The 26,743-nt window shown below is 40.9% G+C and overlaps 1 protein-coding gene across 1 annotated transcript in view; it reads right to left on the reverse strand.

Annotated features, from left to right (window-relative positions):
• LOC140731592 (ribosomal protein S6 kinase beta-1-like) overlaps positions 1-26,743 on the reverse strand; it is a 98,463-nt gene that overhangs the window by 59,151 nt on the left and 12,569 nt on the right. Inside the window, exons 2-5 of the mRNA XM_073053135.1 lie at positions 22,776-22,819; positions 18,596-18,716; positions 10,728-10,796; positions 2,768-2,915 (exon numbers count right to left, since the gene is read on the reverse strand). Of these exons, the coding sequence (XP_072909236.1) occupies positions 2,768-2,915; positions 10,728-10,796; positions 18,596-18,716; positions 22,776-22,819 (382 nt within the window). The remainder of the gene's footprint in view (positions 1-2,767; positions 2,916-10,727; positions 10,797-18,595; positions 18,717-22,775; positions 22,820-26,743) is intronic.

A 26,743-nucleotide genomic window follows, 5' to 3' on the forward strand; every position in this document is an offset into this window, starting at 1 on the left:
TTGCCAGAACTAACATATGATGTCCAATTCTAATTACTGCAGAAGATGATGCAAAGGCCCTCCAGATGCAATTTTAGCAGAATGGTTTCAGGATGAGGGATTTCAATTACATGGATTGAATGGAGAAGTTAGGATTATTGCTTTGAGATCTGGGGTCTAATTTGCTTTAATTTTTGAAATTAAAAGATTTAAACAGTGAACAGTGAAGAAACTGCTCCAAATGAAAATCAACCAGAAATTACAATGAAAAATAAACTCTCATGCAGTGAGTTCTCATGATCCAAAATTTGCTGCTTTAAAGTGCAATGGAAGTATTATTAACAGCAGCTTTCAAAAGGAAATTAAATATCTGAAGAAAAATATAGCAGAGTTATGGATAAAGGAGCCAAAGACCTTATCACATTCCCTGTGCAAGAGGCATGAAAGCTCGAAGGGCTGACTGGCCTATACATGTGCTTTAATAACTCCTTGGTCCATTTGCTGTTTCAAACAGGTCTTTCAATTTAAGGCGACATCTTTAATACTATGTGAGGTATTACTCCCTGTTCCCTCAATTTTTATCTCTTTCATAATATATAATGACATATAATGATTATATATATTCTAATTCTACTTATATAATGCCTGCCTTTAATAAAACACTTCACAGCACTGGCATTGAATTTTATCTATCAGCTTTTAATTCAACCCTCTATCCTATCAAATCCTTCCAAGCCATCCCTAAGAACCAACATACCACTCCCCTGGACCTATTCCAAATCAATGAAACATGTACAAATAAAATTGGCTTAATAACTGAATCCTAAAGGACAACCCATTAGCAATCAAGAAACGGCTCTTACTTCAATATTCCTTACTTACTAGTTCTTAATTCAATTTGCTATCCTTGTCCGTACTCTCAATTGAACACCATTGTTAATATCTTTCTGAAAATGACATACACTTAATCTACTATGTAATGTGTCTATTACTGACAGTTTAATCTTTTAATTTAGTCACCTTCCGACCATTAATCCCAAATTGTTCAGAGTGATCAGATAATACAATTCAACCTAGAAACAACATTTGTACAAATAAAATACAAGGATTCATTAATTTATTTTAGGATTGATTCAAGCAGATAGAATAAGAGTCATCACCACTTGGCTCCAAAATGATGGCAGATATTTTTCATGCAGCCCACACTATTAAGAGCAAGTAAGAACACCAAACCTCTCCAACAAACATTGATTCAACAGTCACTGATTCAAACTAGTGTAACCAAGAACAGTAACTTGATATGGTGCAAAAAAAAATCAGCTGGGCAAACTCAACAGGATACACTGTAGAGGCAAAGAAGTGTTACTATTTAGATCAGGGGTGAGACTACAGAGAAAACCTGTATAAAGAGGTGAGAGAGAAGAGTGAGACAGGAGTTGGTAGGTGATAGATGGAACCAGCATAAAAGGCAGATACAGCCTGTTTGGGAGATGGTGGGAGAAGAAGGGAAGAGTTTAGAGATACAATAGCAAGCAATAGATTGAAACAGTCAATGGAAATAAACAGGAGAGTATGGAGCCAGGGGCTAGATTAGTGGTCACCAACCCGTTGATCGCGATCGACTGGTCGATCTTTGAGACTTTCCCAGTAGATCCAAAAAAAAAATGAAAATTAAATACACAAATACTGTTGAGAGATTGTTTCTGGGTTGCGGGGTTTTAGTTCCGTTCTTTCTGCCCAGTGCGCATGCACGTAGCTCCCCCGCACTACACAGTGTACTTCAGTGGTCCCCAACCACCAGGCCACAAGGAAACGATGAGTCAGTTGCGCTTTTTGTCATTCCCTGTCACACACTGTTGAACTTGAACCCACACAAGGTCATCAGTCACCTAAATGTAGTGATACCCTCGCGCAGGAAGTCCTTTTGCTACCGGCCCTAAACCTGTTCAGCACACCGAATGTTCGTAGGGAACCCGTGCAAAAATATACGCAGACGATCTAAGTTGGGCTCAGGGTTTCATAGGCAGCAGAGCAACTACCGCGCTGCGATCTACTGAAACAAACTTTTGTCGGCCAATAGATCCTACAAGGGGGGTGGGCACGTGTCCTAACGCACTCCTCGCTCGGTCGGTCGCTCTCTCCGGACTGCGACCGCCGGCCCTTACTTTGTCCTCTCACCCCACCCGCACCTGGCCAAGGTGTCTGGTGGTGGGCAGGAGACTGGAGTTCATGCCCGGAGGCTGTCTAATGAGGCAATGAAGCCCTCAAAACTGCTTCAGTACCTTGAGTCCAAGCACCCTGCACTTAAAGACGAACCTGTTGAGCTTTTCCCCCAAGCGGAAAAAACGCGAGCAGTGCCGAGAGCCATGAAAACTAAATTGCGGAATAGACTGGACATAAGGAACCTGCTTCGAGTATCGCTGTATTTCCGTCGTGTTTAACATCCCCCCACCCTGTCCGTCGGCCGGTCCACAAGAATATTGTCAGTATTAAACTGGTCCGCAGTGCAAAAAAGGGGTGGGTAATCCTGGTGTTTATACATTATTTCTACTTACAGGTTGCAGAGTTTTACTTCCAGTTTTTTTTTGTCCTGGTGCGCATGAGTGTAACTGATCGATCTGGAGTCAATCTTGCCTTTCACTAAGGCTAAGGTAGGGAATCTTGGGCTTAAAAAGGTTGGTGACCACTAGACTAGATAATAAATGGCATACAAGTACTTTACATCATACTTCATACAGTTCTGTGGGTAATTTTTTTTTAAAAAGTCGCAATCCATTTTGGTACTGACCACTGAGATATTCAAGGATGAGGTAGAGCTTCCCCCCAGTCTGGAAAGCGTACATCAGATCCACGATGAATGGATGCTTGACATCTTCCAAGATACTGCGTTCCGCCTTAGTATGGGCTGTGTCCTTTGCATTACGAACAATCATTGCCTGACAAAGCAAAACAAAAGAAGTTTGTTGGCAAAAGCAGCACAACATTGGGGTCAGGATTTAGATCTAGTGTTTAAATCTAATAGATCCTGGCAATCCTGGACAGTATTACTCATCCTCTGTACGCCACCTTGGATGAACAGAGGTGCACTTGTAGGAACGGACTAAGACAACCGCGCTGCTCCTGAGAGCGCTATATGAGGTCATTCTTATCCTCGGCCATTAGGCTCTATAATGAGCCAGCCTATAGCTGGGGAAGTGATGATACCCTCTAGTTAGACTGTTGAAGGTAACTGATTTTTTATTCTTTCTTCTCTTCTAATTTTTGTATATCTGTGCACTTGTAATGCTGCTGTGACACTAATTTCCTTTGGGATCAATAAAGCATCTATCTATCCAACAATCTGATAAGATTAAAGTCTGCTTTAGACCAACTGTAACATTATAAATTAAATTTATCTGGACAGTCTCAGTTCTGTTACTAAGAAACAGAAGCAGAAAGCTGGCCATAAGTAGCCACCCAGTCACAGAGTATAGTCACTGCCATGCCAAGTGGAAACAGGTCAATGGCACTGAGGTTGAGAACAGGTCACAGCAATTCAATGTACTACGTACTTGTTTTTAGCTGCAGTCAAAAGTTCCGCCTCATTTCCAAGCCATGTTAGCACACAAGTCATTGTGTCAATAGCACAAGTTGCTACTTTTTGCAGTGGTAAATGGGGAAACCATATAGCGTAAAAGATATTGCACACAAGTCAACTTGGAGCATCTGTTCACAAAGATAAACATGCAGTGTACACTTAAAAAAAAGGTAAATAGGATTAAAATACAAATGTTAAAATTCTTGATTTTCCATTCTATGAACTCCATTGTCAGTGCATATGATACAAGATCAAGATTCAAATTTATCGTGTGTATATCGAAAAAGAGTGAAATGTGTTGTTTGCGTTAATGACCATCACACCTGAGGGTGTACTGGGGGTCAATAGACAGTAGGTGCAGGAGTAAGCCATTCGGCCCTTCTAGCCAGCACCGCCATTCACTGTGATCATGGCTGATCATACACAATCAGTACCCCGTTCCTGCCCTCTCCCCATATCCCTTGACTCCACTATCTATAAGAGCTCTATCTAACTCTCTCTTGAATGCATCCAGAGACTTGGCCTCCACTGCCTTCTGGGGCAGAGCATTCCACATATCCACCACTCTCTGGGTGAAAAAGTTTTTCCATATCTCTGTTCTAAATGGCCTACCCCTTTATTCTTAAACTGTGGCCTCTAGTTCTGGACTCACCCATCAGCGGGAACATGCTTCCTGCCTCCAGCGTGTCCAAGCCCTTAATAATCTTATATGTTTCAATCAGATCCCCTCTCATCCTTCTAAATTCCAGTGTATACAAGCCCAGTCGCTCCAATCTTTCAACATATGACAGTCCCGCCATTCCGGGAATTAACCTTGTAAATCTACGCTGCACTCCCTCAATAGCAAGAATCTCCTTCCTCAAATTTGGAGACCAAAACTGCACACAATACTCCAGGTGGGGTCTCACCAGGGCCCTGTACAGCTGCAGAAGGACCACTTTACTCCTACACTCAATTCCTCTTGTTATAAAGGCCAGCATGCCATTAGCTTTCTTCACTGCCTGCTGTACCTGCATGCTTGCTTTCATTGACTGATGTACAAGAACACCTAGATCTCGTTGTACTTCCCCTTTTCCTAACTTGACTCCATTCAGATAGTAATCTGCCTTCCTGTTCTTGCCACCAAAGTGGATAACCTCACATTTATCCACATTAAACTGCATCTGCCATACATTTGCCCACTCACCCGACCTGTCCAAGTCCCCCTGCATTCTCATAACATCCTCCTGACATTTCACACTGCCACCCAGCTTTGTGTCATCAGCAAATTTGCTAATGTTACTTTTAATCCCTTCATCTAAATCATTAATGTATATTGTAAACAGCTGCAGTCCCAGCACCGAACCTTGCGGTACCCCACTGGTCACAGCCTGCCATTCCAAAAGGGACCCATTAGTCGCTACTCTTTGTTTCCTGTCAGCCAGCCAATTTTCAATCCATGTCAGTTTACTCTGCCCCCAATACCATGTGCCCTAATTTTGCCCACTAATCTCCTATGTGGGACTTTATCAAAAGCTTTCTGGAAGTCCAGGTACACTACATCCACTGGCTCTCCCTTGTCCATTTTTATAGTTACATCCTCAAAAAACTCCAGAAGATTAGTCAAGCATGATTTTCCCTTCATAAATCCATGCTGACTCAGACTGATCCTTCTACTGCTATCCAAATATGTCATAATTTCCTCTTTTATAATTGACTCCAGCATCTTTCCCACCACTGACGTCAGGCTAACCGGTCTATAATTCCCCGTTTTCTCTCTCCCTCCTTTCTTGAAAAGTGGGACAACAGTAGCCACCCTCCAATCAGCAGGAACTGTTCCTGAATCTATAGAACATTGTAAAATGATTACCAATGCGTCCACGATTTCTAGAGCCACCTCTTTAAGTACCCTAGGATGCAGACCATCAGGTCCTGGGGACTTATCAGCCTTCAGACTCAACAGTCTATCCAACACCGTTTCTTGCCTAATATAAATTTCCTTCAGTTCATCCTTTACCCTAGTTCCTTTGGCCACTATTACATCTGGGAGATTGTTTGTGTCTTTCCTAGTAAAGACAGATCCAAAGTATCTGTTCAACTCATCTGCCATTTCCTTGTTCCCCATAATAAATTCACCCATTTCTGTCTTCAATGACCCAATTTTGGTCTTAATTATGTTTTTGCTATTCACATACCTAAAGAAGTTTTTACTACCCTCCTTTATATTCTTGGCTAGTTTACCTTCGTACCTCAATTTTTCTTGGCGTATTGCCTTTTTTGTTATCTTCTGTTGCTCTTTAAAAGCTTCCCAGTCCTCCGATTTCCCGCTCATCTTTGCTATGTTATACCTCTTCTCTTTTATTTTTATACTGCCCTTTACTTCCCTCGTCAGCCACGGCTGCCTCTTACTCCCCTTAGGATCTTTCTTCCTCTTTGTAATGAACCGATCCTGCACCTTCTGCATTATTCCCAGAAATACCTGCCATGGTTGTTCCACTGTCTTCCCTGCTAGGGTATTGTTCCATTGAACTTTGGCCAACTCCTCCCTCATAGCTCCATAGTTCCCTTTGTTCAACTGTAATACTGACACATCCGAATTTCCCTTCTCCTTCTCAAATTGTAGGTTAAAACATATCATATTATGGTCACTACCTCCTAATGGTTCCTTTACCTCGAGGTTCCTGATCAAATCCGGGTTATTGCACAACACTAAATCTAGAATTGCCTTCTCCCTAGTAGGCTCCAGTACAAGTTGTTCTAAGAATCCATCTCGGAGGCACTCCACAAATTCCCTTTCTTGGGGTCTAGTATCATTCTGATTCTCCCAGTCTACCTGCATGTTGAAATCCCCCATGACAACTGTATCATTACCTTTGCGACATGCCAATCTTAATTCTTCATTCAACTTACACCCTACATCCAGACTGCTGTTTGGGGGCCTGTAGATAACTCCCATTAGGGTCTTTCTACCCTTAGAATTTCTCAGTTCTATCCATACTGACTCTACATCCCCTGATTCTATGTCCCCCCTCGCAAGGGACTGAATATCATTCCTCACCAACAGAGCCACCCCACCCCACCCCCTCTGCCAGTCCGTCTGTCCTTTCGATAAGATGTATATCCTTGAATATTCATTTCCCAGGCCCTGTCCGCTTGAAGCCATGCCTCTGTTATTCCCACAACATCGTATTTGCCAATTTCCAACTGAGTCTCAAGCTCATCTACTTTATTCCTTATACTTTGTGCATTCATATATAATACTTCTAATTCGTTACGCCCCTCTCCTTTCATATCAATTCCTATTTCACTTGGCCATACTGTATGATCTCTTCTTGAGCTTTCTACTCCATTGATTCTGTTGTCCTTTTTAACTTTTCTTATTTTCACTTTCCCTTTAACTCCATCCTTATATTTCCAGTTCATCCCCTCCCCCCCACTACTTAGTTTAAACACATCCATGTTGCAGTGGCAAACCCGTCTGCCAGAATGCTGGTCCCCTGCCTATTAAGGTGCAACCTGTCCCTTTTGTACAATTCATCCCTACCCCAAAACAGATCCCAGTGGTCCAAGAATGTAAATCCTTGCTTCCTGCACCAGTTCCTCAGCCACACATTCAGATGCATTATCTCCCTGTTCCTGCCCTCTCCAGCAAGAGGAACTGGAAGCAAACCAGAGATAACCATCCTGGAAATCCTGCTTTTCAGCCTTCTTCCGAGTTCCCTGAAGTCCCGCTGCAGAATGTCCTTCCTCTTCTTCCCGATGTCATTTGTGCCGACATGCACTACCACTTCCAGATGTTCACCTTCACCCTTGAGGATTCCCTGCAATCCGTCCGTGATGTCCTGGATCCTAGCACCAGGGAGGCAACACACCATCCTTAAATCTCGCCTGTTGCCATAGAAACCCCTTTCCGTACCTCTTACTATGGAGTCCCCTACTACCACGGCTCTCCCTGATGTCTGACTCCTCGGCTCTGCTTCTGCACCAATTTTCAGCTCCCAGACCTGTCCGCCTCTCAGACTGGCAGTATCTTCTGTCCTGACAGCTTCCAAGAGGGTGAACCTGTTTACGAGAGGTACATCCCCTGGGGTCTCCTGTACTTCAAGCATCCTTTCCTTCCTCATCGTCGCCCCCTTTCTCTCTTCCAGTATCCTCGGTGTAACGACCTCACTGTAGGTCCTGTCCAGAAAACTTTCATTTTCGCAGATAAACCTGAGGTCATCCAGTTCTTTCTTCAATGCTGCAACATGCTCCTTCAGAAGCTGAACCTGGACACACTTTCCACAGCTGTAGCAGCCGGGGTCAGTCCGCAAGTGTTGCCACACATTCTGGCCCCAGCATAGGATGCCCACAATGTGTGGCAGAACAAGCAACAAAACAAGCAGCATTCATTCCTCCCTCCCACACAACATATACACAGTCCTCCACCCCAGGACGTGACATCTTCAGCACCCCCCACCCTCCGTGCACTTGGACTCAGACACTGGGTCTTTGACTTCCCCAGTGGCTTGCAGAGATTCACAATACAGGTAAGAGTATTAGCTTTAAAGTGTAACAGAAACTCTCTTGTTTGACTTCTCCCAACAGCAGCACAAAAGCATTACTTAGCATACCAAGTTGAGCAGTGGGTGAACTACGTTGAATAAGAACATATCGGCCAGGACTCCTGCACACTACTGTTGTACGGCAGCACACACCATCAATGGTTTCGCAGAGATAAGCTCCATAGTCTGCTGCTCTTGGTCAAGAATCAGTATTAGATTTATTACCACTTGGTTTTGAAATTTGTTGTTTTGTGGCAAGAAACAAATTTCTAAGTTACAATAAATATGTGCTAAAGAGGAGTAGTGAGGTATTGTTAGTGGTTTCATGGACTATTCATAAATCTGAAGGCAGAGGGGAAGCTATTCCTAAAATATTGAGTGCAAGTCTTCAGGTTCCTGTACCTTCACCCTAGTGCTAGTAACGAGAAGAGGACATGTCCACGATGGCAAGCGTTTTAATGATAATTTCTTGAGGAGCTGCCTTTTGAAGATGTCCTCGACAGTGGGGGAAGAGTTGTGCTGGCAATGGAGCTGGCTGAATCTACAATCTATTGAAGCCTCTTTTGATCCTGTGCACTGGAGCCTCAAAACCAAACAGTGATGTAACCAGTCACAATGCTGTCCCACAGTACTTCTGTAGAAGTCTGCCAGTCTTTGATGTACAGAAGCCTTTCAAACTCCTAATGAAATATAGCCACTGAGGTGCCTAATTCATAATTTTATCAATATGGTGGGCCCAAGACAGATACTCTTAAGATGCTGATGCCCAGGAACTTGAAGCTGCTCACCCTTTCCACCACTGACCCCTCAATGAAGATTGGTGTATGTTTGCCCAACTTCTTCCTGAAGTCCACAATCAGTTTCTTGATCTTGCTGAAATAAATAGCATTTGAGCTATCCCTCACCACACAACCATAAGTGTAGTGAGAATAGAGAAGTGGGTTAAGCATGCATCCTTGAGGTGCAAATACATTGATCATCAGCGAGGAGATGTAATCACAAATCCACAATGAATACTTACTTACTTGAAACATAGGCAGAAACGACGGGACCTCAATCCATTCTACCAATATCATTATGTGGCGTGGGCGTACATTGTCTCATGACCATGACTGTTCTTGGCAAGTTTTTCTACAGTAGCGGTTTGCCTTTGCTTTCTTCTGGGCAGTGTCTTTACAAGACGGGTAACCCCAGCCATATCAATACTCTTCAGAGATTGTCTGCCTGGAGTCAGCGATCGCATAACCAGGACTTGTGAAATGCACCAGCTGCTCATAAGACCATCCACTACCAGCTCCCATGGCTTCCCATAACCCTGATTGGGAGCTAAGCAGGTGCTACACCTTGCCCAAGGGTGACTTGCAGGCTAGTGGAGGGGAGGAGCGCCTTACACCTCCCTTAGTAGAGATGCATCTCTACCTTGTCACCCTCGCGTCCATCCCATAGGCAACTTTAAAACCGCTGGAAAGAAAACACACGATGACTGTACTTTTCACTTATAAGAATGACTGTTTTCCACATTGCACTTTTCATCTCCAGGATGCTGTCATAGGGAACAAAGTGGAAGGCAAATCAGCTCCAAACCTAATTCTTAAAATCAAATCTGTACCACAACTGCATTTAATAAAAATCTCACTCAACTCAACCATGAAAATGCACAATATTTCTCAGGTCTTTGGGTGTGAAAGGTAAAGAGTATTTCTGATTCCATTCTTGAATTCCCTAACTTTGAGATTGTTTGTGCTTCTTGGATTTCCCCAGTAAAGATCTTCACTGTCAAATGACTCCCTCAAACCACTAAACGTAGGGAATGCAAATCAAGCTTAACCCTATCAGTCTTCCTAACAAAATCCTCAAAAGCCCTGGTACTGTTCCAATGAATTTGGTGCTATATCTAGTAAAAAGGCAAATACACCTTGATTGATAACCAAAACAGAACATGGCAACTTTTTTTGTTTTATGAAATAACACCAATACTTTGAAAAATTTACAAACTGAATCTTGGAATAGGTTTACATGATATTCCAAATCTCTCTGAATGTGCAAAGTTCTGAGTTTCTCATCACTTGGAAAATACTTTGATCTATACTGGATCTATATACAGCCCAAGATGAAACTTGATCTGCCACAATTTGAGCCACTCGCTGGACCCCATGTCCAGTTATAATTTTCTGCTGCCATCTAGGTAATATGCTGATCCAATTTCTGACATTAAACTTACAAAGCCAGTTTTTCATACATAACAAACTCCCAAATTTTGTCACTGGGCAACTTTAGTGACAACTAACATGAGGGCGAATGCCCTGACAAAGTGCTCAGAGAGCTTCCTGCACATTTTTTTTATTGACGTCACAAACTATTTTTGGAAATATTATTTTTAGCTAACCTTTATAACAGATTTGTCTCAGGCAGCACTGACATATAATGTACAGAGTTAATCTGACAAGTCATGAATATCAGTTATTTTAAAAGGCGATTTGAAATCATTAAAAGGACTCATGGTTAGGTGACAAATTAGTTCTGGTTTGGAGACAGGTATTAATTCCAAGACATTACTTACAGAAACGTGAAAAAAATAATAGAGTAATTAAAATGAACAATGACTCTGGGCTCAGGATACAAAATAGTTTAAAGATTGTATACACTACCTTCTTTAGCACTTTCATGGCAAATATCTTTCCTGTATATGCACCTGATACCTTCCTCACTTGGAAAACCTGTAATCCAGAGAAAAGTTTCTCATTTTACTCTCAAGAATCACATTTGACCCAGTACAGAATTCCAAAGGAAGATCAGTTCCTGATTTCAGACCTTAACCAATGGAGAGAAAAAGATTTAAGTATATTTATGTCATTCAAATATCAAGAAATTCCAACAAAACACCTTGAAATTATAATTTCAAATGTGACTCTACTATCACAAACAGAAAGAGAAAACAAAACAGGGAAGTTATCAACCACTTGCTTGACTTCAGCAGCAGGAAAAATACTGAATTCTGTAACAAAGGATGTAATAACAGAACCACCTTGAAAATAATAGAATTTAAAATGATTTTTTAATAGAATGTTTTATAAAACCCAAATCAGTACAATTTGTAAAATTTAAATAATGTTTGATTAATCTGCTAGTGCTTTACTGAGGTAACTAGCAACTAGCAGAATTGACAAGGAATTAGTGGATGAGGGATATTTTTAATTGTCTCCAAAAAAAAATCAATAAGATCCCACAGAGGTTCATCAACCAGTAAAAAAACACACAGAACTGGAGTAAAATGTTGACATGGATTTAGAGTTGGCTATCAGATTGGGGGAAAAATTTGGGAATAAACACATTGCCTGACTGGCAGACTGAGACTACTGGAGCACCACAATGATTCACAATCTATAAAAATGATTGTGTTGAAGGGGCCAAGTGCTACATTATCAAGTTTGCCTACGACATTGTGGGACCTGATGTTTTGCTCTCCTTGCCACAAAGAAAGGATACTAAACATTTGTCAGAAAAGGCAGCACACCAAAGATTCATTAGATAGCTTTGTCAAATGACAAGAGATCGAATAGACTGCAACTGCATTCTCTAGAGTTGAAAAGGTTGGAAGATCTCATCAAAACATACAAAATTCTTAAAATTCTTGGCAGGATGGATGCTTTCCATGGCTGACGAGTCTAAGTTCAGGTGGCAGTTTCAGAAAGTGCCAAAGACTGATAGCTGGAGGAAACTTTTTAGAGCATAATCCTTTAGGGTCCTCTACCACAGATCTGCTAAAGAGACTCAGACATTTTGGATGGTGGTGATTGAGGCATTTGATGTTGCAGTGTTTGCCAAGCTTGGCAATTACTTTGCAGACCAGTCAATGTGACATCCTCAGGGCGCAGTTATTAGTGTTTCTCTTTGGGAGTGTTCACATTTAGATAGATCCTCGTTCATTTGCCTCAGTCCTGATTGGCCACCCCTGCAGTTGACCTTTAAATTCTATTGGCTCATGTTTCTTTAGCTCTTGGGGGTTTGTAGATGGCATCTATTTTGATATGTTTGTTTACAGAGTTATCAGAACAGAACCACGCTTCTAAAAATTCTCATGCCTGCCTCGTGTTTACCTGCACCAGAACCTCTGCAGTGCCCCAGTTAAAGAGGTGTCCTTCTTGATCTTCATGTACCAAGATCAGCGGCAGTGGATCATATCTGCATACCGTGAGTTTGTGTTCCCATATTGCGAGCCAATAGAATTCAAAGGTCAACTGCAGGGTAGCCAATCAGGACTGAGGCAAGCACATAGGGGGCTATATAAACGCAAGCACTCTCAGGGAGAAACACCAACAACTGTACTCTGAGGACGTCACCTCAACTGATGATGAAACATCTACAAGCTAATTGCCAAGCAGACTCAGATACTGTTCTTTCAAAGCACAAATAAGATCTCTAGACATTAAAGAAATTAGTAAAGAGTATAATGCTAAAAAATGTCTATATCTTATGTCCTTGCTTCCTGTTAGGTTATTGCCACCTTCCATCACTTGCTGATGGCTGAGAGAACTGAAGAGGCACAAAACTGAACTCCTTAAATCAGAATCAGGTTTATTATCACTGACATTGTCATGAAATCTGCTGTTTTGTGGCAGCAATAGAGTGCAAGACCAAACTCTATAAACAATGAAAAAATTATATAATTGTAAATATATATTTATTTATATTTATTTAAATAAATAGTGCAAAAAGATAGATATGTCTTTGCACACTCCTCTGGCACTCAAGATTTATGCCCAAATGCTCCCTATTTGCCAAAAGGCACTGTGAAAGGATGTGCACAAGTCAAATTTCCTCTTTGAACAGCCTTTCATCTGTTAAAAAGTCAACACTGCTTGATGATGAGTTTAAATAAACAGAATATTGACTCAATATGGAATTGTTGTTCCAGTTGATTGGAAAGGCTGTGTGTGCAGAATTCAACAGGATGTGTACTGCTCAATGCGTCTAAGAAAACATCAGGACTCATGGTCCTTTCACCATTTGGTGATCTGTGTTGAAAAATATTTGGTATGTACAATGTACAACAGTAAGAAAATGGTAGCACCTGAACAGTTGACAAGAATCTTGCCCATTCTGCCCATGATCACCACAAAGTGCAAGCAGCCTTTGAAACAATGAACCAAATGAAAAGCCCACATTGAAAATGAAGGAAACAAAAGAAAACCAGATGACCTGTCAAATCTCATCTCCCAGTCAACAACATCATGGTCAGTCAGTCGTTGCCCTTATGTCTATTTTGCTTTCCAATCCCCATAACTCTCAATTCTTCTGCATTCCTGCAGCTTTGGAAACGAACTGCCATAGATTCAGGTATCTCTTATCTTAACTCCTCATCCAGAGATTTCAGCTGCTACTTCTAGACAACCTCAGGAGGGGAAATCATTTTAGTGTATCTATTCGGTCAAATCACTTCATTCTTCCAAACCAGTACACTCTATTCAATCTTTTCTCATAGGACATGAAAAATCAAGAAAACAAGCCCTTGCTGCACTACATCTTAGTGTAAGCTTCTTTAAATGAAAAATCAAAAATTTACAAGGTGGCCTTGCATTATTGCAACAATACTTATTTATTCTTGTGGTCCAAATTGCTTGCAATAAACACCAATATTTCCCTCAAGACTTAAGAGTCAAGATTCAAATCCATTCATCACATGTACATCAAAACATACACCATCACAAATTATTGTGGGTGAATCAAGTAACTTCATACTTGTACAAGGACATCAGGTTTCTCCAAACACTGACAGTCAATGACTTCATGTCAATTAAATAACATTGCTTTTCTCTTCCATTATCACTGCTGCAACTTGTAACCATAAAATAGAAAACCATCAAATCCAGAGGATCTGACAGCCCTTTATTCACCTGATCCTTTTCATTAATAATCTTCATTCATTTAACTCCTCACTTTCTTACCCCTTATTAATAAACTTCAGGCATGCTTTGCTGTTTCCGATTGAAAAGGTATTTTCATGCTCCTGCCACTTCATTCCCTGTTATCTTTCCATGTCCCACGAGTGCATGGTTACCCAGAAGCAAATAACTCGTTTGGAAGGAAAAGTATTCACTCTAGTACTCAAGTTTCAAGATTCAAGAGATCTACTGTGCTCTCTTCTTCCTATAATAAGCCTATTTCCCCAACTGCTCAATGTCCATAGATATTCACAATGTGCTTCACAATTTGTTGAGATTTCTGTTGAAAACATTTAGCTGTATTAACTTTCCTTTTATATGAAAACCTGGGTAATGTCCATGGCTGTGCTGCTACAGAATATTTTTCAACTGTCCCACTAATTTATCTTGTACATCTCATTAACCTTCACTGCAAACAAGAGCTCAGATGCATTTATTTTTTTCTGGCTGCAGTACCCAAACATTGCATTAATTAATTTAGACTAATTTGGCAGTGAACCGAGATATCACTTCCAGCCATAACATTCGTAACTCCCAATTAACATCTTCCTTTGCCACATAAGAGAAGTTACTTGGTTGGTCCCAGATCCCTGCTAATTATTAGTTCTTTTTAAACAGACACCAGGTGCGGTCCAAGGACAGCAGAGATTAGCTGGTAAGAATCAACACTTCACATACCCCACATGTTGACAATAACCGTAATAACAGAGCAAAAGCAGGGAAACAGAAGGACTCAAGGCACACAGCTTGCTTTAAAGAATTCATTGTAGGCATACATCGGATGTTGCGTGATTATTTAAATGACTTGCCCCAGATTTCTAGGAATATTTACCATTTGTATACCTGATTAATGCCGTGCCTGTTGGGTTTCTCATTGCATCCACTAATAAAACATCCATTAAAAAATATTCAGGAGAAGTGAATGAGTTCAGCTTGAAAGTTGAATCCTCTTAGGGAATAATTCACACAGCCCGCCAATATCGTTATCAATTAAAACATTAAACATTAAAAAACTACGCTGGAAAGAGAAGTAATTACTGGCTCAGGTCAGTGACATTTAATTGAGATAGATAAGAGTCATAAAATCAGATGTTTTAAATTCCAAAGGGGAAAAGAATGCCTGTAATAGGGTGTTGACCAAGCTAAATGTTACAAATTCTAGTGATGTCACCCGCTCAGAGGATGGTGGAAGTTTGTTGTTCACAGATGATCCGCCTGGAGATGTAAATAGAAAAGGAATGAAAATGCAGAGCAGACTTGAAAGGCCGAATAGCCTAACTCTGTTCTCATGTCTTATGGTCTTAAAAGACAGGATCTGCAAGATTAAAAGAAACACCGCACATGTTGGAAATCCGAAATAATAACAGAAAATGCATGCAATATTCAAGATCAGGTGGCATCTGCGAGAAGAAAAAAATAGGGTTAAAGTTAATGACCGTTCATCAGTGCCAGAGAGATCTGATACCAAACAGAAAGGCTGGTTATCTGAAATTGTTGATTTCAACATCGAGTGCTGAGGGCTACAAGTTGAGAGATGGAATGCAGCTCAGCAAGTTTACACTGGGCTGCACTGGAACAGTGAACAGGCCAAAAAAGTGAGAACTAACTACAAACTCAGGGTCACCTTTGCATGTTGTAGACACATGCTCTGTAAAACCTTTACTCAATCTGTTTAGTTCCACTAGTGCGGTGAGCACTGAATACGGCATGCTGAGCTGGAAGCAGTACATATGGAAGGAGCATTCGAGGCCTTTTTATGGGGAAGGAAATCTACATTCAGCACAAAAACACAAGGATGTCATTTGTTCCATTTTTTTCAATCTTCTGGGCCAGTTAGACATAAACCCCATGATTCGGTTCAGATTAAATCGGGGTATTGCTGGGCAGTGTGACTCGAAGGGCAGGAGGGGCCTATTCCGTGGTGTATCTCAATAAATAAATAAACTAACAGACAAGATCATGATAAATAACTATTGTGAATATGAGCTTTAAAGTCCTTGAAAGTGACTCTATAGGTTGTTGTATCAGTCCAGCATTGAGGCGAGTGAAATTATCCACACTGATTTAGGAACCTGATATTTGAAGGGTAATAACTGTTCCTGAATCTGGTGGTGTGGGACCCAAGGCTCTGTATCTCCATCCTCTTTTACAAAGTCTCCTTGGGAAAAATACACGTTGAAGGTGAAAGAAATTAGAGAATGATCTATTAAATGTGAAGACTAATGGGGTGGAAGTTGACGTCAACACAGTATTAACAACCTGCTTAACTGTTAGAGAGCCAGGCGCCACTACTTTGAAGAGTTGTGAAGTTTCAAGTTTCCTGGTTAGAGTCCATTAATTATCATCTTCATCAAATGATCTTATTATTAGAATTTTACTAATTTGAGGACATTCCAAAATCTCTAACATTAATGATTTCAAAGTACTTACTTGAGTGGGAAGTATTTTGGGGCATCTATTATTGTTCTTTTTCATGCCTTGTGGCACATCAGATAGCATTTTTTTTGCCATTTCTATAGCAATTGACTGTTTTTTTTTTACAAGGCTGAGTTGCTAGTTCAAACCAGCACAGATGAAAAGTGTGCAGGGAGCCAGCCAGATTCAAACTCGGGACCATTCGCCTCGCAGTCCAGTGCTGATGCCACTACACCACCGGCTAGCAATTTGGGATATCTAAATCTCACGAAAATCAACAAAGGAGTGCAAGTGTCACTTCCTCCTCTATCCAACTGAAAATCTTCTCCACCATTTCAAATGAGCTCAACAGGCAAATCTCAATAAAGAGCACTCTCGCATACCTTAAGCACACAAAGAAAAGATGTTTTCAGCCTTTGGTATTGCAGAATTTATCAAACCACTCCGACATTACCACTGAATTCTCCATTATCAATATGCTGTGGTCACCATTGACCAGAAACAGAACTGGAGTAGCCAAATACAAAATCTGGCTACAAGAGCAGGTCAGAAGCTAGGAATCCTGCAGCAATTAACTTATATAAAGCCTGTACACAATCTAAAGGGCTCAAGTCAGGAATGTGATGGAACACCCTTCACTTGCCCTGGTGAATGCAGCTTCAGTACTCACGTAACTCCACACCGTACAAGGCACAGCAGTCCACTTGACAGGCAGGTCATCCACTCACTCCATTGTCACAGTAGTAGCAGTCTGTACTATCTACAGGATGCATTGAGACAACGCGCCAAGATTTCTCAGACAGCACCTTCCAATCCCATACAGCTAGATGGACAAGGGCAGCAAAATCATGGGAACACCACTGCCTGGAGGTTGTTCTCCAAGCACACATCATCCTGCCTTGGAAATATACTGCCGCCCCTTCACTATCACTGGATGCAACTCTCTCCATTGTAGCATTGTCAGTATACCAATATCAAGGACAACAGAGTTCAAAGCAGCTCACCACCACCTTCACAAAGAAAAGTAGGGATGGGCAATTAAATGTTCATATCCCTTGAATGAATAGGAAAAACACTCTTGGCTCCATATCTGAACACTTGTCGATACTAGTTTTCTGGTTAATATTGACCCAGTCATGTACGAGCAAAAAATATAGATAAAAGGGATAAGGAGTGATGAGCTGAATAAAAATTTTTTTAATCAGAAAACCAGAAAAATTATCTGTAGATGCTGGAAATCCAAGCAACACATACAAAATGCTAGAGGAACTCTGCAGTTCGGGCAGCATCAATGGAAAAGCGTATAGTCAACATTTCAGGTCGAGACCCTTCATCAAGACCGAAGAAAAAAGATGAGTCAGAGTTAGAAAGTGGGGGAAGGAAGGAAGAAACACAAGGTTATAGGTGAAACAGGGAAGTGGGGACAGGGGGTTTCTGATAGGAAAGGACAGAAGGCCATGGAAGAAAGAAAAGGGGGAGGAGCACCAAAGGGAGGTGATAGACAGGTAAGGAAATAAAGTGAGAGGGAAAAGAGAATGGAGAATGGTGAAGGGGGTGGGTGGGGCACTACCGGAAGTTTGAGAACTCAATATTAACTTTTATAACAATTGAAACATAACAAAGTGGCAAGGCCCAGGTCCAACAGCAAGGAATAGCCTGTTATTTAGCTGATTTAAGCACCAGGCCAGAACGAAAAGGTCAGGGTTTTGGGACTGGAGACAGGGGACAGGCCAACATTCAGCTCATTGCTCAGTGAGGTTTACTCATCTCTGTGCTGAACCAAGGCTGTGGTCTGCAAAGAATGGGCTCTTGAAGTGGCTGCAGTGATGATTGGCTTTGTGGCCGTGGACTCACTTTCGTGAACTTCAGTTTTGAAAGTTATTTGCTTATTTTTATTGCTTTAATGGGTTCTATTGGCTTTCTTTGTTTTGTGGCTGCCTGTAAGGAGATTAATCTCAAGGTTGTATATTGAATACATACTTTGATAATAATTGTACTTTGAACTTTGAATCTGAAAAACAGAATTAGTTAGTATTGCCTACCAAAAGTAACAAGGGAAAAATAATTCAATCATAACTAATGCCATGTTATAACAACCATGTTATATTCTCCATCTCAGTAGATGTGGGCAAGGAAAAATAAATTTAGAAAAGTCTTACCTTCCCGTAACCACCTTTGCCTAGCACCCGCAATAGCTCAAAGCATTCCGGTCGGATTTTTTCTGGACCTCTATTCACATTGTTTTCAGAGATTTCAAATTTTTCACAGTGTTCCATATCTCTGAAAAGCAAATTAAAATATACTTCAAAGTCCACGGAAGAAGCTAGTATAATCACATCCTTTAAAATAATTTAAAGAAATTAAGCATATGCAAAACCTTGGAAAAAATAAGGAGAAAGAAATACAGTGGCATGCAAAAGTTTGGGCACCCCTGGTCAAAATTTCAGTTACTGTGAATAGTCACGATTACTGAGGGCCTGTGCGACTGAGCTGGGAGAACCACTACAGCGCATCTTCAACATGAGCCTGAAGCAGAGAAGAGTACCCAGACAGTGGAAAACATCCTGTATTGTCCCGGTACCGAAGAAACCACAACCAAAGGAGTTGAATGACTTCAGACCTGTTGCCTTGACGTCGCACGTGATGAAGACCATGGAGCGGCTGATAATACAGAATCTGAGGCCACAAACCAGGCACGCCCAGGATCCTCTTCAGTTTGCGTATAAGGAGAAGATGGGAGTGGAGGATGCTATTACGTATTTGCTGCACAAATCACTCTCTCACCTAGATGGGGTCAGTTGTGCTGTGAGGATTACATTCCTTGACTTCTCTAGTGCCTTTAACACCATCCAGCCCAAGATCTTAAGGCACAAACTAACGGAGATGGGAGTAGACTCTCACATGGTGGATTGGATAGTGGACTACTTGACAGATAGACCTCAGTATGTGCGGATGGGAGACTGTAGGTCTGACACGGTGGTCAGCAGCACAGGAGCGCCGCAGGGAACCGTACTCTCTCCGGTCCTGTTCACCCTGTACACATCAGACTTCCAATATAACTCGGAGTCCTGCCATGTGCAGAAGTTCGCTGATGACACGGCCATAGTGGGGTGTGTCAGGAATGGACAGGAGGAGGAGTATAGGAAACTGATACAGGACTTTGTGATATGGTGCAACTCAAACTACCTGCGTCTCAATATCACCAAGACCAAGGAGATGGTGGTGGACTTTAGGAGATCTAGGCCTCATATGGAGCCAGTGATCATTAATGGAGAATGTGTGGAGCAGGTTAAGACCTACAAGTATCTGGGAGTACAGTTAGACGAGAAGCTAGACTGGACTGCCAACACAGATGCCTTGTGCAGGAAGGCACAGAGTCGACTGTACTTCCTTAGAAGGTTGGCGTCATTCAATGTCTGTAGTGAGATGCTGAAGATGTTCTATAGGTCAGTTGTGGAGAGCGCCCTCTTCTTTGTGGTGGCGTGTTGGGGAGGAAGCATTAAGAAGAGGGACGCCTCACGTCTTAATAAGCTGGTAAGGAAGGCGGGCTCTGTCGTGGGCAAAGTACTGGAGAGTTTAACATCGGTAGCTGAGCGAAGGGCGCTGAGTAGGCTACGGTCAATTATGGATAACTCTGAACATCCTCTACATAGCACCATCCAGAGACAGAGAAGCAGTTTCAGCGACAGATTACTATCGATGCAATGCTCCTCAGACAGGATGAAGAGGTCAATACTCCCCAATGCCATTAGGCTTTACAATTCTACCGCCAGGACTTAAGAACTTTTTAAAAGCTATTATTAATGCTTTTTGAGATAGTGATTTAGATGCATATCATATTTTTTACTGAGTTAAGTATTGTATGTAATTAGTTTTGCTACAACAAGTGTATGGGACATTGGAAAAAAGTTGAATTTCCCCATGGGGATGAATAAAGTATCTATCTATCTATCTAGTCAAGTGAGTAAAAGATGAACTAATCTCCAAAAGTCAAAGTTAAAGATGAAAACATTCTTTCCAACATTTTAAGCAAGATTAGTGTATTATTTTTGTTTTGTACAATTTTAGAGTTAAAAAAAAGGAAAGGAGCACCATGCAAAAGTTTGGACACCCCAAGAGATTTGAGCTCTCAGATAACTTTTACCAAGGTCTCAGACCTTAACTAGCTTGTTCGGGCTATGGCTTGTTCACAGTCATCATTAGGAAAGGCCAGGTGATGCAAATTTCAAAGCTTTATAAATACCCTGACTCCTCAAACCTTGCCCCAACAATCAGCAGCCATGGGCTCCTCTAAGCAACTGCCTAGGACTCTGAAAATTAAAATGAATGATGCCCACAAAGCAGGAGAAGGCTATAAGGAGATAGCAAAGCGTTTTCAGGTAGCCGTTTCCTCAGTTCATAATGTAATTAAGAAATGGCAGTTAACTGGAATGGTGGAGGTCAAGTGGAGGTCTGGAAGACCAAGAAAACTTTCCGAGAGAACTGCTCGTAGGATTGCTAGAAAGGCAAATCAAAACCCCCGTATGACTGCAAAAGACCTTCAGGAAGAGTTAGCAGACTCTGGAGTGGTGGTGCACTGTTCAACTCTGCAGTGACACCTGCACAAATATGACCTTAATGGAAGAGTCATCAGAAGAAAATCATTCCTGTGTCCTCAACACAAAATTCAGCATCAGAAGTTTGCAAAGGAACATCTAAACAAGCCTGATGCATTTTGGAAACAAGTCCTATGGACTGATGAAGTTAAAATACAACTTTTTGGCTGCAATGAGCAAAGGTATGTTTGGAGAAAAAATGATGCAGAATTTCATGAAGAGAACACCTCGCCAACTGTTAAGCACGAGAGTGGATCAATCATGCTTTGGGCTTGTGTTACAGCCAGTGGCACAGGAACATTTCACTGGTAGAGGGAAGAAAGAATTCAATTAAATACCAGCAAATTTTGAAAGCAAACTTCACACCATCTGTAAAAAAAAAAGCTGAAGATGAAAAGAGGATGGCTTCTACAACAGGATAATGATCCTAAATACACCTCAAAATCCACAATGGGCTACCTCAAGAGGTGCAAGCTGAAGGTTTTGCCATGGCCCTCACAGTCCCCTGACCTAAACATCATCGACAATCTGTGGACTGACCTCAAAAGAGCAGTGCATGCAAGACAGCCCAAGAATCTCACAGAATTAGAAGTCTTTTGCAAGGAAGGATGGGACAAGAATTGAAAGACTCTTAGCTGGCTACAGAAAACGTTTATAAGCTGTGATACTTGCCAAAGGGGGCGTTACTAAGTATTGATCATGCAGGGTGCCCAAACTTTTGCTTTGGACCATTTTCCGTTTTTTGTTATTTTGAAACTATAAAAGATAGAAATTAAAAAGTAATCTTGCTTAAAATATTAAAGAAATTTGTCAACTTTACCTTTATGGCCTTTGGAAATCAGGTCATCTTTTACTCGCTTAGCTATTCACAATAACAGAAATTTTGACCAGGGGTGCCCAAACTTTTGCATGCCACTGTAATTTCAATGTATAAGGACATGGGTGTTTACTTATCATTTAAAAAGCGACCATTCGTGCAATTTCCTGTTCCTTTAACTATCACCTTTGCATGGTTACTGAAGCCACATTACATTCCCTACACCTCAACCAAATCACTCAAGAGTGTTAAGCAGGCTGATCCAGCATTTGGAGAGGTGCCCCAGTTTCGCCCAGTGGTTCTATACTTAAAATTAATGTACACCTATGTTTATCAGCAGTTAACAAAACAAGCAAAAATTCTCACTTTCCTCCACACGATGCTCCCAACAAATCCCCAGCCCTGCAATATCCTGGTTGCCCCAGTTGGGACCAATTATTTTTTGCATGTGTAGTGCAAGAAACAATCACAGGTTTTCGAGAAGGAGAGAAGCAGAAAACATCAGGACTTTTCCAGGAGGACAGCATGGTCTACAGTGCCAGTGATCGTGATTCAATTCACACTGCTGTCTTTAAGGATTTTGTATGTTCTCCTCGTGACCATGTGGGTTTCCTCCAGGTGCTCCTGTTCCCTCCCACATTCCAAAGACACATAGGTTCAGGTTAGTAAGTTGTGGACAGGCTACGTTGGCACGAGAAGCACGATGACACTTGTGGGCTGTCGCCAGCACATTCTCAGGACTGTGTTGGTCGTTGATGCAAATAATGCATTTCACAGTAAGTTTCAATGTGCACGTAACAAATAAAGCTAATCTTTAATATTAGATGTTGTTTATGCTAAGGATTGGCATGGTTAACACAAAATTGAATTGTTCAATAGATTTAATTTTTATTGCAACATATATAAAAATGCTAAATATCAACTCACAGTTCAAAGGGAACTCCATGCTCCATGCAGTCACTGTACTGCACCTGAAAAGCAAGAAATCATTAGTATAACCAGAACACAATTAAGACCTCTATTGTATTAAACAGCTTCTTCAATTTACCAACCTTACAAATATTATAAATCAAATTAGGCACTAAATATCCAGGCTGTTCAAATACCTAAAAGCGAATATACACCATCTTTCAACAGTAGCTTGGTTTTCAGACTTCCCACAACTACTCACAAACCTGGTGCAAACTCAGCAGGTCAGGCAGCATCTATGGAATGAAATGAACAGTTGATGCTTTGGGCCAAAACCTTGCATCAGGACACAAATCTGCTAAAAAGGTCACTTTCAATTTGTACCCTCTATTGATGCAAATTAGTACTAACGGCAACCATACTCAGTTATATAGTATTGTAACAAAATGAGGTACTGTTGTTTTGATACTAATTTCCCTCATATTAGCCAATTTCAGTGGCGACGTCAGTGGTGGGTAAATTAATGGAAAATATTCTTAGAGATGGTATATATAATTATCTGGATAGACACGGTCTGATTAGGAATAGTCAGCATGGATTTGTGCATGGAAGGTCATGTTTGACAACTCTTACTGAATTTTTTGAAGAGGTTATGAGGAAAGTTGATGAGGGTAAAGCAGCGGATGTTGTTTATATGGACTTCAGTAAGGCCTTTGACAAGGTTCCACACAGAAGGTTAGTTAGGAAGGTTCAATCGTTAGGTGTTAATATTGAAGTAGTAAAATGGATTCAACAGTGGCTAGATGGGAGATGCCAGAGAGTAGTGGTGGATAACTGTTTGTCAGGTTGGAGGCCGGTGACTAGTGGTGTGCCTCAGGGATCTGTATTGGGTCCAATATTGTTTGTCATATACATTAATGATCTGGATGATAGGGTGGTAAATTGGATTAGTAAGTATGCAGATGATACTAAGGTAGGAGGCGTTGTGGATAATGAAGTAGGTTTTCAAAGCTTGCAGAGAGATTTAGGCCAGTTCGAAGAGTGGGCTGAACGATGGCAGATGGAGTTTAATGCTGATAAGTGTGAGGTGCTACATTTTGGTAGGAATAATCCAAATAGGACATACATCGTAAATGGTAGGGCATTGAAGAATGCAGTAGAACAGAGTGATCTAGGAATAATGGTGCATAGTTCCCTGAAGGTGGAATCTCATGTGGATAGGGTGCTGAAGAAAGCTTTTGGTATGCTGGCCTTTATAAATCAGAGCATTGAGTATAGGAGTTGGGATGTAATGTTAAAATTGTACAAGGCATTGTTAAGGCTGAATTTGGAGTATTGTGTATAGTTCTGGTCACCAAATGATAGGAAAGATATCAACAAAATAGAGAGAGTACAGAGGAGATTTACTAGAATGTTACCTGGGTTTCAGCACCTAAGTTACAGGGAAAGGTTGAACAAGTTAGGTCTTTATTCTTTGGAGCGTAGAAGGTTGAGGGGGGACGATAGAGGTATTTAAAATAATGAAGGGGATAGATTGAGTTGACGTGGATAGGCTTTTTCCATTGAGAGTAGGGGAGATTCAAACAAGAGGACATGATTTGAGAGGTGGGGGCAAAAGTTTAAGGGTAACACAAGGGGGAATTTCTTTACTCAGAGAGTGGTAGCTGTGTAGAAGTGGTTGAGGCAGGTTTGGTATTGTCATTTAAAGTAAAATTGGATAGGTATACAGATAGGAAAGGAATGGAGGACTATGGGCTGAGTGCGGGCCAGTGGGACTAGGTGAGTGTAAGCGTCGGCATGGACTAGAAGGGCCAAGATGGCCTGTTTCCATGCTGTAATTGTTATATGGTTAATTTCAATAAAAAGCTCACAAATCTTGTTCATTTAGCTCAATATGTTCCAACACCCATACGCAGGTTTTACTTAAAACTCCCAATTCCTTAATATTGAAAACACTGCTCAAATCCCACAATTGACCATGGCATTCCACATTCCAAATTTCCTTTTCGTTGACAAAAAGCCATTGCTTTAAAATTGTCTTCATTCACCTTCAGATGGATTTAACCAATGTCTCTTTTCTATTTTTGACTTCAGACTACCCTGCAGGTACAGCGTCACTGAGGTTATTTCACAGCAATGCAGTAATGAACTACTTTGGTTTCTGTTTTGATCCTGTGACCACGTACATTCTTCTTCATGAGATAAAACAGTGGTTCAGAATGACCATCTGAAACATTCACTGACCATTCAGTTAAATCATCAAGGCTGAACATCCTGAGAATCTGTGCACTTTAATCTGGAATTGAAACTGCCAGGAATTAAAACGGGCAGGCTCTCAAGAAGTTTAGGACAAGCTAATCTTTCAGATATTTTTAATTTCAAAATTTTATGAGTAAGTTGTACCCCAAAATCTGTCTGGAACAATTTAATTCCAAAAGACATTGCAAAATCTACATCAAAAATGCATACTTGTTGGTCTTACGGCAATTGCCATTATTTCTATTGCAAAAGGACATAATTGACGATCATTCCTAGTTTGCTAGTAGGTAGCCACCCAGGGTCTCTAGTCATTAATGGGCTTCTGTGCTAGTTAGTCCTATTGTTTATCTTTGTACGATGCAGTTGGATTCATCTAAATGTGGTTAACATTTATAACTTCCATTTTAAATAATTTCTCTCAAAGTTTTGGAGTAGCACTTTTAATTTTGTTCAAGTCAACCTGCAATATAAATAGAAACTTACAACTACGATACACTGCTCTATTATGCTTTGCTTGTGTATTATTTAAGAACCTCCAAAAAGCAAACATAAAATTAAGCACTCTCAGTTGTGTAAACATAATTGTGTACAAAATTGGATTTACCTTACTATAATGTCCAATGTTTTGACATTAGTCTTAAGACATGTTAGCTCTGCTTATTGGTTCTGTTACTGTTCTTGTAATTCCAAGGTTAGTTAACTCTACTTATTTGTATTGTTATTGCTCTCAAGTCAAAAGAGCCAAAGATGGGTCAACAAAGATACAATTTGTTTTTGACCCGGAATTCATAGACTTTTACCATCGTTACAGCAATTGGACTCCGTCCTTTTGCATGACGCAGCCAGTGACCTTTACTGTAGGAAATGACAGAAGTGAAGGGCGTTTTCTTTTTCCTTTCAATCAAAAGGCAAGAACATGCCAAACATTTAATGTTTTCCAGTGATGTGTCTCCTCCCTTCATTACAACAGTTTTATTCATCCACCACATCCTCCATGATGACAAATCTTTCATCTTTGAATTTTGCCAGAATTGAGTTCCAGCTGCCTTGCCCATTCATCAGTGAATGAAATTGGGTTAGTGCAGCCCACTACAATGTACTCATCCCACTACTCACTGTCTTTATACAGACTGGAAGAGTCTTACCTTATTTCTGCTTGACACAAAAGACAACCCACCTTGATCCAGAGCCTTCTGGGTTAGCTAGTGTCACCCATGATTTTTACGACAGTTTCTCATCATGTACTCAAGGGTCTACCACCATTATCTGTCTTTAACTCTCTACTATCTCTCATGAGTGTCAAGGCTTTCTGCAACTATTTTGAAGCTTATAATCAGTTTATTGTATAGACTTCTTGCCAGAAACTCCATGATGTAATCTATAATACTATATTCGTTCCTGACAACCCTCTACCTCTTCAGAACAAAAATAATGAGGCAATGCATCCTACATGGTTCATAATTAAGCTTCAAATTTCACAACCTTTGTATTCTAAAAGCTACATGCAACCAGGTGCATGCAACACCCTACTGAAAGCCTCTAACTCTATACATATTTTTCCAATGCCATTCCAAATCTATACGTTAAGGAAACATTTTCATTCACAGTGGCAAAACATTCTGACAGCTTGTTCCCTGTGTCTGGAAGTCTTCTCCCCACCCCTCAAATACTTCCATTTTTACATCTTCATACACTTTCTAAGTTCTAAAACAATCTATTCCATTGGC

The sequence above is a fragment of the Hemitrygon akajei genome, chromosome 8 (assembly GCF_048418815.1).
Source record: "Hemitrygon akajei chromosome 8, sHemAka1.3, whole genome shotgun sequence".
Classification (NCBI taxonomy): Eukaryota; Metazoa; Chordata; class Chondrichthyes; order Myliobatiformes; family Dasyatidae; genus Hemitrygon; species Hemitrygon akajei.